The 17,635-nt window shown below is 49.1% G+C and overlaps 1 protein-coding gene across 15 annotated transcripts in view; it reads left to right on the forward strand.

The window, feature by feature from the left end:
* Positions 1–14,363: 14,363 nt before the first annotated feature.
* The window catches only part of CUX1 (cut like homeobox 1), a 464,969-nt gene continuing 461,697 nt past the window's right edge, over positions 14,364–17,635 (forward strand). For 4 of the 15 annotated variants that reach the window (XM_054496503.2, XM_054496501.2, XM_054496505.2 and 1 more), the window contains exon 1: positions 14,365–14,660. In XM_054496503.2, the coding sequence (XP_054352478.1) occupies positions 14,598–14,660 (63 nt within the window). In that variant the 5' untranslated portion in view covers positions 14,365–14,597. Of the gene's footprint in view, positions 14,661–15,550; positions 16,237–17,635 lie in introns of those variants that run through there. The other 11 variants (XM_054496498.2, XM_054496499.2, XM_063668183.1 and 8 more) reach the window with 8 other exon arrangements.

Below are 17,635 nucleotides of genomic sequence, written 5' to 3' on the forward strand. Positions count from 1 at the left end.
AAAGCAACTTGTAATTATTACCGACTATAATTTCCAAAGAATTCTGTGGCTTTGTGATTTGGCTTTTGTTGCATTATGAACAACCTGTTTTTGTTATTTTTTTTTTTTCGTTTTTCAGCTAGAGTCTCGCTCTGCCGCTCAGGCTGGAGTGCAGCAGTACGATCTCAGCTCACTGCAACCTCCACCTCCCGGGTTCAAGCGGTTCTCCTGCCTCAGCTTCCCAAATAGCTGGGATTACAGGCATGTGCCACCACACCTGGCTAATGAATCATGAACAAGCTTAATTCCAGATAACAGCAATGGGGCCTGTCTCACCCATGATACACGTTGGGAGTAGATCTTAAATTGATGGTTTTATTAATCAGCGACATGTCACGGAAATTCAATCTCACAGAGTTTGGGGACTAGACAACCAGACAGGATGTGCTGGGAAGTTTCCATCTGTGTTTAAAATATGTTTTAGAAGTTGCTGCTGGCCTATTGTGGTTGCTTTTTACTCAATCGTTATTGCAATCTTGGCCTCAGGATACCAAAGAGTAAGACTTCAGTTGCTCAGTGGGATCTGAGATGGGCAGGAAGGCGGTTTTTATTCTGTGCAACAAGACTCTTTGCTTCTTTCACTTAGTTTGGGATCCAGAGTCTTTAGAGGCTTTGGTGATTTCACCCGACCACTATTTCTAGCAAGTCAGGAAGATGAGGCCAGTGGCTCAGAGGTTGAGGCCACAGCCTGGGAAAGGTAAGGCCACGGCCAGGCACAGTGGCTCATGCCTATAATCCCAGCACTTTAGGGGTCTGAGGCAGGAAGATCGCTTGAGGTCAGGAGTTCAAGACCAGCCTAGGCAACATAGGGAGACCCTGTCTCTACACATATATATATATATACTTTTTTTTTTTTTTTTCTGAGACAGGGTATCACTCTGTCGCCTAAGTTGGAGTGCAATGGCGTGATCTCAGCTCACTGCAACCTCTGCCTCCCAGGTTCAAGCAATTCTCGTGCCTCAGCCACACGAATAGCTGGAGTTACAGGTGTGCACCATCACACCAGGCTAATTTTTGTTATTTTTAGTAGAAATGGGGTTTCACCATGCTGACCAGGCTGGTCTCAAACTCCTGACCTCAAGTGATCCACCTGCCTTGGCCTCCCAAAGTGCTGAGATTACAGGTGTGAGCCACCACACCCAACCAAAAAACGAAAAAATTAGCCGGATGTGGTGGGGTGTGCCTGTAGTTCCAGCTACTCAGAAGGCTGAGGCAGGAGGATTGCTTGAGCCCAGGAGTTGGAGGCTGTAGTGAGGTATGATGACACACCTCACTGGGTGACAGAGAACGAACCTGTCTCAAAAAATTTAAAAACAAACAGAAATTAAACCATATTGGCTAGGTGCAGTGGTTCACACCTGTTATCCCAGTGCTTTGGGAGACCGGGGCAGGAAGATCACTTGAGCCAGGAGTCTGAGACCAGCATGTTTCTACAATTATTTTTTTTCCGAGGTGGAGTCTCACTCTGTTCCCCAGGCTGGAGTGCAATGGAGCAATCTCAGCTCACCGCAACCTCCGCCTCCTGAGTTCAAGTGATTCTCCTGCCTCAGCCTCCTGAGTAGCTGGGATTACAGGCACCCACCACCATGCCCAGATAGTTTTTGTATTTTTAGTAGAAATGGGGTTTCGCCACGCAGGCTGGTCTCGAACTCCTGACCTCAGGTGATCCGCCTGCCTGGGCCTCCCAAAATACAGGGATTACAGGTGTGAGCCACTGCTCCCGGCCAAAAAAAAATTTTTTTTTTTTTTAATGCTAGCTCGATGTAGTGGCACACAGCCCTAGTCTCAGCTACTTGGGAGGCTGAGGCAGGAGGATCGCCAGAGCCCAGGAGTTCAAGGCTTCGCCACTGCACTCCAGCCTGGACGACAGAGGGAGATTTTGCTTCTGAAAAACAAACAAACAAACAAACAAACAAACAGAACCATATTGACACATTGTTATGACATCGCTATTAACTAAAGTCCACAGTTTACATTAGGGTTTACCTTTCTAGTTGTACAGTTCCAAGGATTGTGAAAAATGCATGTCACGTGCTTACCATTACAACATCACACATAATATTTTCCCTGTCCTAAAACTGCAGTGCTATGGCTCCATCCCTCAGGTATTTTCGTCATCCTGAAGTTAAGCAAAAAATGATATTCCAGGAACAAGAAAATAAGAACAAACCCTACACTCCCGATGGGCTGAGACCATTATAGGATATGGACCTGGGATGGTGAATGCAATGTTCTGATAGCGATGAAACAGAGTTATTGAAGGAGAGCAGGGCCAAAGATCCCTTCTGGAATGAGGAATAAGGAGGAAGAAAAATTAAAACTGTCACTGAGGGATGACTGTGCCGAGGTCTAATGTGTATTAACTCATTTAATCCTAACAAAGATACGACAAGGTATGTTCAATAATTATCTTAACCTCCAGCATTGGATGTCATTTTGAACACAGCCATAGGGCTGGGTTAGGTAAGGTTCAGATATTACAGGTGAGGACAAGGTGACTCAGAGAGGTTAAGTAACCAGCCCAAAGTCGCCCAGCAAAAAAGCAGCATGCAGTGCTTAGGGTTTGCACACAGGTCTGTCTGTCTGACGTCCACATCTGTGACCTTCTCTCTGCCCAATGGCGCTGGCTCCTCTGAGATGCAGAAGGGTGAGGATTGAGCTTTTTTCATCTGCAGACTGCCCGCTGCAATTGTTCTAGGGAGTGTGAGGGAGGCAGTTTTTAAGAGACTCAGCAACAGGAAATTTGGTCTATTGTTTGAAACAAGAGGTGCAAACAAGTGCCCGCTTTGAAGTGCTGAATAACAAACTCTGCCGGGAGTGGAAAGGCAAGAGGCTACAAGATTCTAGAGCTGGTGTCAAATGCGCAAGACACGGGGCAGAGGGGAAGAGGTGGTGCAGGAGAAACTGGGGCAAGATCTGTTTGAAGAGAACGGGTCTTAAATAGATCAGGCTACAGGGGACAGCAAGGGGTAGGGGGACCCAGAGGGTCATTTCTTTCTTCTTTTTTTCCTTCCTAAGGGAGCATGTGTGTGTTTTAAAAGAAAACATAACAATCACAGGTGGGGGTAAGAGGCAACCAGGTGAACAGTAAAACACAGACCAGTTTCAAAAGAAAACAAAACCAAACCCCGCCACCTGGTCTGACTTGGTTGGTAATAAAACGCTAGTGGATAAACGGAGCTTGTGTAAACTAATCCCACCTCCCACTCACAAGTCAGTATTAAATTTAGGAATGAGAGAGTCTAAGATACCGACTTGGAATTACTTACAATTGTTTCACTAAACTGCTCGCCTTGGACTGTGTAATAGCACATCCATGACCCCACCCTCCCAGCCATAGCTGCCAGAATGGGATTGTTAATCAGATACTTCCCCAGACAGTCCATGAAACCAGACTCCCCTAAAGTGAAGATAGAGCCCACGGCAATTAGCAAGTAGATTCCCAATGATGACTTGGAAAACACACCCTTTTCTAGCTGCTTAGACTGCCAACCACCCGTCTTCCTGTACTTAAGGGGGACTTTTGACTCTTCCCGACGTCTCTCATTTGCAATCAATGTCTCATTCAAGACCAAGGTCAAGTTATCAATCTTGATTATAGATGCCCTGGACCGGGGTGTCTGGAGCCTCCACCGCCGCAGAGAGATGTCTGGAGACAAAGCCTCTACGGGGAAGGATTGCTGGCAAGCAGTTTGCGGCAAGGTAAGTTGAAAGAATCCTTCCTGGGCAGGTAATACCCAGGACTTCCTGAAGGGGGGAAATTGAGGCTCCCTTTTGGACAGCTCAGGTAGGTTCTGACCAGTTCAGGGACCAGGTGTGGCAAAACAGCTGCATGTAAGTCTGGGGTGGTACCGAAAGTCCACACTTTGGCTTACCAGAGAGTAAGTCGTTGTGGAGAAGTTCTTTTACCTTGCTGAGCCTCAGTTTCCCCCTGTTTAAAAGGGAGATAATGCTTTGTACCTTGCAAAGCTGCTACCAGGGTTAGAGAGAAGCTGTGTAGAGCTCAGTGGGTAATAACTGTTGTGATTAGGCGGTTTTACAGGCAAAGATGACTCTTGCAGACTTGTGACTTCCCATCTGGCCTTTCCAACCTCAGGAGGATAGTAGATAACAGCAATGTCCCTTCGTGGCTCTATTCCCAGTCCCTTGCCAAGAGTTCTCATAAACATTTTATTCTGGGGAGGCGTGAACTCAGAAGTCCCCCACAGGGAAAGAAGTCTAAGAGAGGTGTATGGCTGAGTCAGAACGAGGGACCCTGAAGTCTTAAGAACATTTTCTTCTAGCTAAATCTTGACTCACAAATACAACCAAGTAGTACCAAATACGATTTTTCATGTGTACATCAAATAATTGGCTTAATAGGATCAAACCAATTACACATTTTCCAGATCTTCCCAGTTGAATTTTAAGCTCTCTCCCGGGCAGGAGCTACTGTATTTCAGGTGGCTTTATATACACTCGGCCACCTTGCCTTCTTGCCTGCTCCAGCAAACACACACACACACACACACACACACACACACATCCCCACCACCACCACCAATACCACCAGACTGATACAGGCTTCAGGAACAGTTGCTGACTTTATTTTGCATGACATTTGAGAAAACGGGAAACTTGACTTCTCTGTATAGAGCTGGGGGGGTCTCAGCCCTGGTTTCTGAAATAAAAGGTCCCAGGTAGACAGGCCTGGAAGCTGAATATTAGACCAGTCTTAGCAGGGTTTACAGGCATGAGCCAATGTGCCCAGCCCATTATTGTTTTCACAGGTTACTGCCCTGTTCCCACTCCCAACTAAATTGTAAGCTTCTAAGGGCAGGGACTTAGTTCACCTCTGCCATGTGGTTGGTTTTTTTAGTGTCTGACACAGCACTTTGCTCAACACATAGTGTTTGGTGATTGGACAATGGGCTTTCCAGCATTATTGGTGACATCCTTATCTGCCCCTCAGAAAACCTTTTTAAAGAATACAGGCCAGGAGCAGTGGCTCATGCCTGTAATCCCAGCACTTTGGGAGGCTGAGGCAAGAGGATCTCTTGAGCACAGGAGTTCGAGAACAGTCTGAGCGAGATAACGAGACTCTGTCTCTACAAAAAATTTAACAATTAGGCTGGGTGTGGTGGCTCACTCCTGTAATCCCAGCACTTTGGGAGGCCAAGGCGGGCGGATCACAAGGTCAGGAGATCGAGACCATCCTGGCCAATATGGTGAAACCCCGTCTCTACTAAAATACAAAAAATTAGCCGGGCGTGGTGGTGCATGCCGGTAGTCCCAGCTACTTGGGAGGCTGAGGCAGGGGAATAGCTTGAACCTGGGAGGCGGAGGTTGCAGTGAGCCGAGATCATGCCACTGCACTCCAGCCTGGCGACAGAGCAAGACTCCATCTCAAAAAAAAAAAAAAACAACTTTTAACAATTAGGCATGGTGGTGTATGCCTGTGGTCCCAGCTACTTGGGAGGCTGAGATGGGAGGATCACTTGAGCCTGGGAGGTTGAGGCTGTAGTGAGCTATGATCATACTACTGCACTCCAGCCTGGGCAGCAGAGCGAGACTCTGTCTCAAAAAAAAAGTAAAAACAATTAAAAGAAAAAAGAAGACAAAGATCTCGAAGATCCAGTTCAGCGGTTGGCATTGTGTCTGCTGCCTTCCTCAACTCGAGGTAATGACTTCAATTTCTCTCAAATGCCTTTGTTTTTATGTTCACTTCAATTAGCACTAATAGAACAACACTTCGCACCTTCATAAGGTCTTTCCTTGGAAAGCTCTAAAGCATTTTACAAGAAAGTGTTAATTATTCCCATTTTACAGGCCCGAAACCTGAGGCAAAGTGAAACAGTGACTCAGTGGCAAAATTAGGACGTGATTTTCCCTCTCTGTTTTCAATTGCCTACTATAATCATTAGATCACAAGACCCCTTTTAGGTTAGAGTTAAGTTACTGTTTAAAGAGATGAGAGGCTGACACGGTGGCTCACCTCTGTAATCCCAGCACTTCGGGAGGCCAAGGCGGATAGATCACCTGAGGTCAGGAGTTCAAGACAAGCCTGGCCAACATGGTGAAACTCTGTCTCTACTAAAAATATAAAAAATTAGCTGGTTGTGGTGGCGGGCACCTGTAATCCCAGCTACTCAGGAGGCTGAGGCAGGAGAATCACTTTATCCCAGGAGGCGGAGATTGCAGTGAGCTGAGATCGTGCCATCGCACTCCAGCCTGGGCAACAAGAGCGAAACTCTGTCTCAAAAAAAAGAAAAAAAAAAAAAAAAAGACCAGGCGCAGTGGCTCACGCCGGTAATCCCAGCACTTTGGGAGGCCGAGGTAGGTGGATCACGAGGTCAGGAGTTCAAGACTAGCCTGGCCAAGATAGTGAAACCTTGTCTCTACTAAAAATGCAAAAATATTAGCCGGGCATGGTAGCGGGCGCCTGTAATTCCAGCTACTCCAGAGGCTGAGGCAGAGAATTGCTTGAACCTGGGAGGCGGAGGTTGAGGTTGCAGTGAGCTGAGATCACACCACTACACTCCAGCCTGGGCGACAGAGTGAGACTCCATCTCAAAAAAGAAAAAAATAAAAAGATGACATAGGCTCTAATGTGTCCTTATTTTAAATAACATTTACTATTTCCCTGCATTATACAGGTGGTATATACTCATGTAGAAAATATATAAAATATAGAAATAAGGCTGGGTGCTGTGGCTGATCCCTGTAATCCCAGCAGGTTGGGAGGTCGAGGAGGGAGGATGGCTTGAGGCCAGGAGTTCAAGATCAGCCTGGGCAATATAGAGAGACTCTATCTCTACCAAAAATTGTTTAAAAAAATTAGCAAGGCTTGGTGGTGTATGCCTGATGACTTGAGCCCACAAGTTCGAGGCTGCAGTGAGCTATGATTTTACCACTGCCCCCCAGGATGGGGAACAGTGAGACCATGTCTCAAAAAAAAAAAGAAAGAAAGAAAGAAAAGAAAAAATATTAAGGAAAATAAGTCACTTATAAATTCATCATCCAGAGACACCCACTCTTAGGAGTTAGCCTGTTTTTTCCCTAGCATTCTTTTTTTTTTTTTTTTTTTTTTTTTTTTTGAGACAGTCTCTCACTGTTGCCCAGGCTGGAGTGCAGTGGCGCGATCTCAGCTCACTGCAACCTCCGTCTCCAGCGTTCAAGCGATTCTCCTGCCTCAGCCTCCCAAGTAGCTGGGATTATAGGCGCCTGCCACCACGCCGGGCTAATGTTTGTATTTTTAGTAGAGGCGGGGTTTCACCATGTTAGCCAGGCTGGTCTTCATCTCCTGACCTCAGGTGATCCACCGACATCAGCCTCCCAAAGTGCTGAGATTATAAGCGTGAGCCACCATGCCAGGCCCATATAGGCTTTTCAAATTATACAAGTGTGTGTGCCTGTGTCTGTGGGTGAATATTTTGATAAGAAAAGTAAGTGCCAGAGTCGAGGCTTACTTTCCTTACTTCTTCCTTCTGCCATTTACCTCTCTCACACAAAAATAAAATGTTGACATCCCCTTAGATTCTACCCTGGTTAAAGCTAGCTTCTTAAACCTCTAAAGATATTATAATACAGACTCTCAAAAACTGACACTACATCAAATATTTCACGTGCATGGAGCTTGAGGGAATGAAAAAGTTTTCTACTCCTGCTAGAAATACAAGCTTTTCTATTTCCTATTTTCCACTGGAACGATCTTTCTCTTCTCTTTTTTTTTTTTTTTTTTTGGTCAGAGTTTTGCTCTTGTCACTGAAGTGCTGTGGTGCGATCTCAGTTCACTGCAACCTCCAGTTCCCGGGTTCAAGCAAGTCTCCTGTCTCAGCCTCCCGAGTAGCTGGGACTACAGGCAGGCGCCCACCACCATGCCCAGCTAATTTTTGTATTTTGAGTAGAGATGGGGTTTCACCATGTTGCCCAGGTTGGTCTGGAACTCCTGACCTTAAGTGATCCCACCTCGGCCTCCCAAAGTGCTGGGATTACAGGCATGAGCCACCGCGCCTGGCCGGAACAAGCTTTCAAAATCTTGCAAAACACACTTACTCAGGAAAAAAAATAATATACAATCTGACAGTGCTTATGACAAAAGAAAATCTAATTACATTTCATGAAAACAAATCTTCCTTCAACACCAACTGTATAACTGTGGAGAAGTGTCATGAAAGAAGATGTAGAAAAATATTTTGCTTTGTATGATGAATACAACTGGAAAAAAAAAAAACCCAACCCATGTCTATACCCTACATAGCCTAGCACCAGGGACATAGTTGTTGTTTAAAATATTGGACGGCAAACTTATGTTATAAGAGCAATATTAATAATGAAAGCTCAATATAAATAAAATGCACATGGTTCATATCTCCCAGGAGGAAAGCAAAGAAATTAGTATAAGTCTGAGCACAGAACTTGAACTTTACATGAAGCAAGTTAATAATAATATTTATATAGTGTTTTACATATCTCAAGTCCTTTCAAGCTACTGTTACCCTATTAATTTCTAGTGATTCAGCAATGACATCAGTGAGAGTCACAGAAGATGGCATTTATTTTAATTGTGTACAGGAAATGGGTAATATGACATCTCTGTGGGAGTCTCATGATGTGGGGGAGATAAAAAAGGAAAAGCGAGATTTGATATTTGAATAAACTCGAAATATCAAGAAAATGTAGGCCTGGGTGTGGTGGCTCACGCTTGGAAATTCTAGCACTTTGGGAGGCCGAGGTGGAAGGATCCCTGGAGACTGGGAGTTGGAGACCAGCCTGGGAAACTCTGCTCTGTACAAAAAAAGAAGAAAAAAAATAGCCAGATGTGGTGGCACATGCCTGTGGTCTCAGCTTAGCAGATTGAGGCCGCAGTGAGCCTTGATGGTGCCACTGCACTCCGGCCTGGAGTACAGAGTGTGACTCTGTCTCAAAAAATAAAGAGGTCAGGCGCGGTGGCTCACACCTGTAATCCCAGCACTTTGGGAGGCCGAGGCAGGTGGATCACTTGAGGTCAGAAGTTCGAGACCTGCCTGGCCAACATGGTGAAACCCCCATCTCTACTAAAAATATAAAAATTAGCCAGGCCTGGTGGCGCATGCCTGTAGTCCCAGCTACTCCAGAGGCTGAGGTGGGAGAATCGCTTGAACCCGGGAGGTGGAGGTTGCAGTGAGCCGAGATCTCGCCACAGCACTCCAGCCTGGGCAACAGAGTGAGACTGTCTCAAAAAGTAAATAAAAAATAAAACAAAATAAATTAAAATAAGAGAAAAGAAAACCAAATTTATATTAGAATATAAATTTGGTAAGAAAGAGATTGCAGCCAGGGGTCAGTGGCTGGTGAGATGGGCTTTGGAAGTTTGTGTGATAACAAAAGCTCCAGGTCTCTTGTTAGAAACTTGAACGTCCTAAAGCAAGGAGGAGTCAAGTCCATTAAGCTTGATGTATTTTCTTCTTTTCTTTTCTTTTTCTTTTTTCTTTTCTTTTCTTTTTTTTTTTTTTTTCTGAGATGGAGTCTCACTCCGTCACCTAGGCAGAGTGCAGTGACGTGATCTCGGCTCACCGCAACCTCTGCCTCCCGGGTTCAAGCAATTCTTCTGCCTCAGCCTCCCGAGTAGCTGGGATTACAGGCACACACCACCACACCCGGCTAGTTTTTGTATTTTTAGCAGAGACGGCATTTTACCATGTTGGCCAGGCTGGCCTTGAACTCTGGATCTCAAGTGATCCGCCCGCCTGGGCCTCCCAAAATGCTGGGATTACAGGCGTGAGCCACCTCTCCGCCATAGATGTATTTTCAAAGTGTAAGCCACTACCATCTGAGTAGCCAAGCTGTACACTTTTTTTGTTTAAGACAAATCGGACAGAACAGAACATAATCATTAGAGGTGTCGAAAGATACCTAGAGTGAATGTCATTAACATATGCTGTCCAGAAGTGGAAAGAAGGGGGAAATGGTGGGCCAGACATGAAGTCTCTGAAGATTTCCAAAAGGAGACCGAGAAATGCTGTCACCAGGGCCAGGGTGGCAGGGTGGGAGGGTGGTGAACAGGAGTCTACTGTTTAGAAATCATTATAGTTTGTTCTTACAAGTTGGGCAGGTTTTTGGTACAATTATATAACTACACATACATTCAGGGTATTGAAATGAATGATGTACTATACATGTAATTACATGTAGCAAAATGTGTACTTTTATTTGGTGGGTATTTACATATAGTACACTGAATAGTGTACTTAAAAATAATTAACATAAAACATTCTTTTAAAAACAGAGCAATTAAAAGTAGTTTGGTTTTCTTGAGCTCAAAAAATAAAAGAATCTGGAATCTTCCTTTCATTTATTCCAGTAGTCTATGCCAAATCATTCTAAAAGGCAGTCGCCAAAGACAAAAGAAAGAGTCATTCTCCTCTGTTATTCATAATCTTTTGATTTCAGGAAAAGGGATTTTCAAATGTAAAGTGTCTCAAAACTTCTGTCTGGTCTTAGTCCTAAATTTAAAACATTTACAAATTCAGGCAGCTTGCATTACTACCTCGATATAATTTTGAACTTCTATGTTTGTAAAGTTGAGATTCTCCACATAACTTTTTATTAAGAGTAGGATTCCTTTATACCATACATCAAAATAGTCATATCTTTATGTTTATTTATGAATAAATTATGATGTAAGCATTTAGCATTATGAATTGTTTCTGATTATCCAAAATATTTCTTGTTGAAAACTATTTGAAACTCGTTCTAGTTTGTATGCAAAAAAAAAAAAAATTCAGAAAATAGATTAAGGTTTTAGAACGAACCTCTTGATTTTTCCTTTGAAGTATATCTGATTTCTGAGTTTTTTTCATTTTCCTTCTAGCTTGGTAAAAATTATAGATTATTCCCCAACTTTTCTTGGGGATAAAGTTTCTTAACTTTAGGTGAAACTTAATTGTATGAGTCCATAAGAAAAGATCTTGTATGGGATAAAGAAAATGGATTTTTAATATAATGCCTTACAGTGTAAGACATTTTTCAATTTGGAAGAAATTCTTGATAGTTAATTCCTTCAAGGAATTAGGTGAAGTATAACAGAACAACTTCTAAATTTGAATCTTTAGAAAACAATGCGACACAGTTTCATTTCTTGGGGTTGCCAAGAGGGCCAATTTAGTAGTAATCTACCCATATTTTGGAGAATTGGACAATTTTTTTTTTTTTACCTTAGTGGATTTAATAAACTGTAGGTGGATGTCAGGGAAAGGAGAATCCATTAGTGTTAGGAGGATAGGAAAGAATGAACTCCCAAAAGCACTTTACAATTTTCTGCAAGTTAAATTAGTTAGTATTATCACATCCCCCATGTGGCTACTTACTGCTTTTTAGGCAAAATAAAATGGGCCAGAAAAGAGATTTAGGAATTCTGGGCTCAAATATTAATTATTCAGTTACCTTATTTGGGGCTAAGCTGTATTTCATTTAAAGGCGTCAGGAACAAACATCATCTTGGTGAGTTCCTCCATCTGGTGACTGGGGGCTTGATTTTGAAAACTTGGGTGGCAAATTGGTCATATACTTGGAAACTGTGAGGTTTCATCCCCTAAAGGGAGAGCCTGAGTGTCGAAAAGTGACCAAATGCCTGTGGATTGTTTTTTTTTTTTCCTCGTTTTTCATTCTAAGTAATATTAATTATGTGTCCAGGTGCCCGAGGTATTTCTTGGTACTGGGCCATTTATCTTGAGAACTTACCTGCCTCTCACACTATGTTCTGGGAGGTCATAGCCATTACTGTATTATCTTTGTAAGTGCCAGTGGAAATCTAGGTCCTAAAACCTATAAAATATTTTGTAAATATTTTATGCAGTGCACAGCTTTGTAGATCCACTCTGCCAGTGGGTATTTCTGGGTTTTTACAATGGTGGGGCTAAAAGTCAATCTGAAACAATACAAAAGAAACAAAACAGTCTTTGGAAATAAATACAATTTGCTTTTATTCTGTGTCTATACTTGCTCAAGAAAAATCAAGTGCACTTTAAAAATTTTTTTTAGGTCTCTGCTGTTTCACTCAACGCAGATAACTTTTGATCAGTGGTTTATTTTGAATGATTTTCTTTTTACAAAGTAACGTTTTATGGTGCTGGTGAAAGTTATTCTAAACTCCCCCCTTCCCACCACCCCCTGCAGAGAGCAACAAGGTTTATGTAACCCAAAGCTTTGGTGGGAGAAATCTAAACTGTATTTAAATAGAGGTTAACCTCTGGGCCATCCAATATAGTGTGTCTGTACTAAGTCAGGTTAGCATGTAAATAATATAAATATAACCAGAAATGTAACAACGGTATTTAATAGTCATCAGATTTATTTCTAAAATATTGCCATGGATTCAGAATCCTGAATTCCAACCAGATGTATTTCGGGAGTATTACACAGGTCATATATATTTCACTTTTTTGGTTCAAACCCAGGGGATCTACACGATAATTAGATTGAGAACATCTGCATCAAATCCAAACCATTTCCCTGATCCTTCCTTGAGCCTTCCCCATGGGAGGGATTTCTTTTTTTTTTTTTTTTTTTTAAGCCCCTGCACATTTTATTTGTCTAGCCACCTTTAGCGCAATTCCTAGGTCTCGCCTGCCTGCCACCGCAGAAATAGACATGGGAAGGGAAGGCGTAAGCACCACCCCCCACCCCCGCCGCCTCCCCGAGTGTGCAGGCATCCTTAGAAGTCGCATTTCCCCGGCACAGTAGTGTCCCGCGGTGGCAATGCCGCTTCCCGCCAGGAGCCTGAATCCGGGACAGGGCGTGGCCAGGCGCGGGGGCCTGGGCGCGCCGGTGGGCACGTGCGCGGGGACCCGAGGACCCGAGTGTCGGGGCGCCGCTGCCCTCTACCGGGCGGCGCGGTCGGAGCTACAGCGCGGCGGCCGGCCGACTGCGCGCGCGGGCTGGGGCGCCCCACACAGAGGCAGCCCTTGGTCACCCGAGATCCACAGTGCCCTGCTCTGCGCGGCGTCACCGCATCTGGGGTGGAGGCTCGCAACGTGCCCCCCGACGCCAGCGCGCTCCCACCCACCAGCGAGTCAAGGTTGCGTTGGGGAGGCAGTGAACCCCGTTCCCGACATCAGGAGCCTCCCCTTGGGGAAACTGAGGCCCCTGGCCAGCAGCGCAAGACCTGGAGACACGCGTGTTCTCTAAATCTTGGGACTTTCATTTCCAGCCTCTTCCTCCAAAAATGCCGAATTCACTGCGCCAACCCTCGAACTCGCTTGAAAAGCAATTGTTTTCCACTTGCGCGTTTTATTTTGTATCCTATACAGATTTTATTTACATATGCATTTTGAGATTAAGGAATTTGGGGACTTGTTTTAACTAATTACTCGTTCAATGAAGTACGGGAGAGTCAAAGAACAGTATTCCTACTGGAAACTCCAAGTCACACGTGTGTAAAATCAATGAAAGATGACGATCATAAAACGTGTGCTTTCGCCAGCTTTCCGCGAGGAGAGAAATCAAAAGAGAATTTATTTTTTGGCTTGCATTTTAGCATTTCTGTAAACTTGGGACCACGCTTTCCGTTTTCAGTGAGTGCACCCACACTTTCCAACTTTCTGCGCCCAAAGTTGCAACAAACCAAGGTGTCTGAACCACAGGAAGTTTCTTGGGCTGTTCCGCTGAAGCGGCGCGGGGGGACACAGAACTGGGCTCCCAGACTTTTCCTGTCGTGGCCTAAACTGGAACGGCTTGGGCGAATGGGGGCTGCCGGGACCCCCATCGCCACCGCCGTTGGGGTGCGTTCGGGTGCGACGCTGGCACCGCCGCGGTCCAGGTGTGGGGCATCCACGCGTGCGGCCCCGAGAGGGTCAGGGCTGTTTCCCCCTCAACTCCACTCCTCCAAACATGCCACGCTGTTCCTGGTCGTCTCGGTGTCCCCGTCCTCGCTGGGCGCAGAGGGATCAGAGTGTCGCCGTCCACCGTCGGGGCGCCTCCCACGCACGCCGCTGCGGGGGGCCTGAGCCACTCAGGGGTCTGGTGGGGGGGTCCCGGGCAGGTGGTAGCGGCGTCTCCGCGCTCTGGACACTAACCACTACACGGGCGCTCCGACGTTCCCCCCAACCGGAGCCTTGAAGGCGCTGCGCTCGGCCACCGCGGGCGATCGCGATCCCTGCGGGAGACCCCCCCCCCAGCCCTCCCCAGGTGCGCGGTGCCAGGGGACCCCGGGCGCTGCCCTCCAGCGCCCCCTCGGGGCCGGGTCTGTGGCCGGCGCGACCGCGGACTTTGAGGGGGGGTTGTCCCGAGGGGCGGGGGTCGCCGGCCGGCCCGCGGAGGGGAGGGGGAGAGCGGCGGTCGGGGGGTTGGGGGAGCAGGGGCCGGGGCCGCGCGCGCGAGGCCGGGCCGCGGCCGCCGCGCCCTGGGGCTGCGACTCCGGCTCCGGCTCGGGCTCGCCATGGCTGCGGCGGCGCCGTGAGGAGGAGTCCGCGTCCTCGGTGGCGGCGGCGGCGGCCGGCTCCAGGCCGGGTTTTGGCGCCGCCCGCCTGCTGCCTCCTGGCGGCTCCTGAACTCCAGCCCCCTCTCTATCAGCCGCTCACTCCGTCTCAATATGTCTCAAGATGGCGGCCAATGTGGGATCGATGTTTCAATATTGGAAGCGCTTTGATTTACAGCAGCTGCAGGTCAGGCTCCTCCGCGCTCGGCCTCGCGCCCGGGGGTGGGGGCTGCGGGCGGTCGCGGCCTCCGCCGGGGGCCCCGGGCTGGCCCAGCCGCCGGGGGGCCCGCGGCGGCGGGGAGGAGGGGGGTGCCGGGCACCGCGGGGCCGAGTCGGGGCCGAGTCCCTCCCGCTCCCCGGCCCCCATTGATCACTCGCTTGATCGGAAATTGATCCTCTTTGTTCAATTCATCGATCAGCCCAAGATGGCGCCGGGAGCCGCCGCCGCCACCACTGCCCCCGGTGTCTGCCCCCACCCCGGGCGCCCCCCCGGGCCCCGCGCCGCCGCCGCCGCCGCCGCCAGCGCCGCCGCCGCCGTTGCCGCCGCGGGACCGGGGAGGGGGCGGCCCCGGCGGCCCGCGGGGCGCGCGCGCGAGCGGGGAGCGGGGAGCAGGCGGCGGGGGGCGGGCGGCGGCGGGCGCCGGGAGGGGGCCGCGGCCCGGCGGTGGCGCCCGCCCGCTTGCCCCGCGCCCCCGGCCCGCCGTATTCCCGGGGAAAGTTTGTGGGGAGTTGCTGCGGGGGGTGAAGCGCCTGCCTCTCCAGGAGGAGCCGCCGCCACTGCCGCCGGCGCGGCGGAGCTGGGGCTGGTGGCGCTGTGGTGCCGCCGGCTCGGGGGAGGGTCAGAGCGGCCACCGGCGGCGGCGGCGGCGCGGCCCGGCTCCGGCCAGGCGGGCGGGTGGCCGGGCGGGCGCCCGCGCTCCCTACCCCCGGCCGGCCCCGGCCGCCGCCCCCGGCTGTCACCGGCCCGGGCCGCGCCGCCGCTCCGGCACCCCGCGTGTGGCTCCCGGCGCGGACCCCCGGGTTTGTTTACGTCCCGGGGAGCGCCCCGGGGCCACCCGCGCACCTCGCGGCCGCCCCGCTCTTTTGTGTGCCTGTGTCGGTGACGCGGACCTGTCCCTCCGTGGCGGACCCCCGCGGGGGCGCTTTGGGGAAACTTGGCGACGGGCTGCGGGGGTGCCCCGCGCGCAGTGCCGCTGGGTCCCGGTGTCCCGGACCGCCGGGTGCGGGCGCGGGAGGAGGAGGCTGCAACTTTCCCTGAACGCAGGCCCCGCGCTGTTCCCCCGGGTGCCCGGGCGGGGTACGCTGTCTCCCCGCCGCCGGTCCGAGCCGCGATCGCCGCGCACCTGGGGGCTCCGGCGGCCCCCGGTGACCTGCCGTGCCCGGTCCCTTCCTTGCCTCCCCTCGGGGCTTCTGCCCTCTCTGCAGGGCCCGCCATGGAGCGCGCGGCGGGTGCGCTCGGAGATGCCTTCTCGGGCCGGGTTTTCGAAAGCAGAGCCCCGGGGGCCCGTTGGGACCGTGGCGTGCCGGGCGGTGGTCCGCGCGCGGAGTCCCCGGCGCCGCGGGGGGACCGTGCCGGGGCTCCCCGGCCCGCGCCCGAGCCGCCGCCGTGCCCAGGGGGCGAATGCCCGCCTGCCACCCCCCGCCCGGAGGAGCGGCGCACCCTTAGGGTCCGCCCCGCACGTGCCAGCTCGGCGCCCGCGGCGCCCGGACAGCCCCGGGACTCTGCCAGGTGGATGTTGTGCGTAGCCGGAGCCAAGCTGAAGGTGAGCGGCGTGTGGGCCAGAAGTCCCGAGATTGCAGGCGCGAAGGGAACCCGGGATGTCGGGGGGTGCCCGGGTCCCGCGGCTTAGAATGCCCCAGGGCGGCCTGGTGCTCTGGGAGGGGATAGGAGGGTTCCTCAGGGCCCCTGGGGAACTGCAGCTGCTCCCAGCTGCTAAGGTGTGCGTGAAGGTAAACTTGGCTGAACTTTCCTAACCTGGAGGACTGGTGACAGGGACCTACAGCAATACCTTTGGGAGCAAAGCTCGAGATGCAGGCTTGTATGAAACGAAGCGGGTTGCATTAAAACATATTTAAATGGAATCTGACAACTTTAATTGTATATGCTTGTTTTCTGCTCTTGCCTACTAAGAACGATAAAGCCGAGTCATAGTCGTTATGAAATTTCCTGAAATTTCTCGCTTAACTAGGAAGAAGACTATGCGAAATATGTATTTCCGATAAGATTAAAACTTAAAGGAGTTTAAGTATTTATTGACTAAAATAGATTACTCCAAAGTGTCTATTGTGTAAATTAGATTCCTGGATGTAATGAACACAGCCGAATGGCATTTTTGATAAATTGGTCTACCCTGTTTTAGTAAAAATAGCTCCCTTTTACCATAATTTAATTCCTGTGCTTACTGTAAAACCCGTTGTGGAGTTTTAAGAGACAAACCTTATTATTATTATTTTTCTCTCTTGTCTTCCTAAATGTGACATCCTAGCTTAATATCAATGAAGTGTCTTTTTTAAAGCATCCTGGCAAAATTGCCTGGAAAATGGATTTGGTTTCTAGAGTTACTAGATTGTAAGAACTCTAAACCATCCTGTCCCCCATATTAGCTACTTCTTCAGGGCATCAGGGCTCCAGGATTCCACCGAAAGTTTCCATGTCAGTTTACTTGCACTTTATGTGGATATTAAGAAGAAACCAAAACCAAACCCCAAAACAAAATCCCTTATTTGAATGCCATTCCTCTTTACTCCTTTGCTTTTGGTGGTTGCTAACGATTTGGCCTTAGATGATTTCCAATGGGTTTGCAAACTTCAATCGAATACGGAATGTCAAAGTTCAAGTCTCAGGCCAATCTGGTTCTTTTCTCTGGGCGGTGAGGAGGCCTTTGGAGTTGGTGTCTGGTTAATTCCCACCGATAGTCAGTGAGTCAATAGAACGACAGTTTGAGAGAGAATTCATTAGTTCCAGATTTTTCTCATTTTTCCAGACCTCTTTATACTGAGATTGGGTTGCCACCTGGGGGTAAAGAGGCTGATCGGTCTTAGCAGAGAGAAATCCAGGTTGGAGATGTCAGCGGGTCCAGGTGAGGTTGGGCAGTTCCGCAGTTCTGCAACCCTGGCTCACTGGGTTCTAGTCCCTCGGCTTCCTGGGTCTTGAAGCTGCCG

The sequence above is a fragment of the Pongo pygmaeus genome, chromosome 6, assembly GCF_028885625.2.
Source record: "Pongo pygmaeus isolate AG05252 chromosome 6, NHGRI_mPonPyg2-v2.0_pri, whole genome shotgun sequence".
Lineage (NCBI taxonomy): Eukaryota > Metazoa > Chordata > Mammalia > Primates > Hominidae > Pongo > Pongo pygmaeus.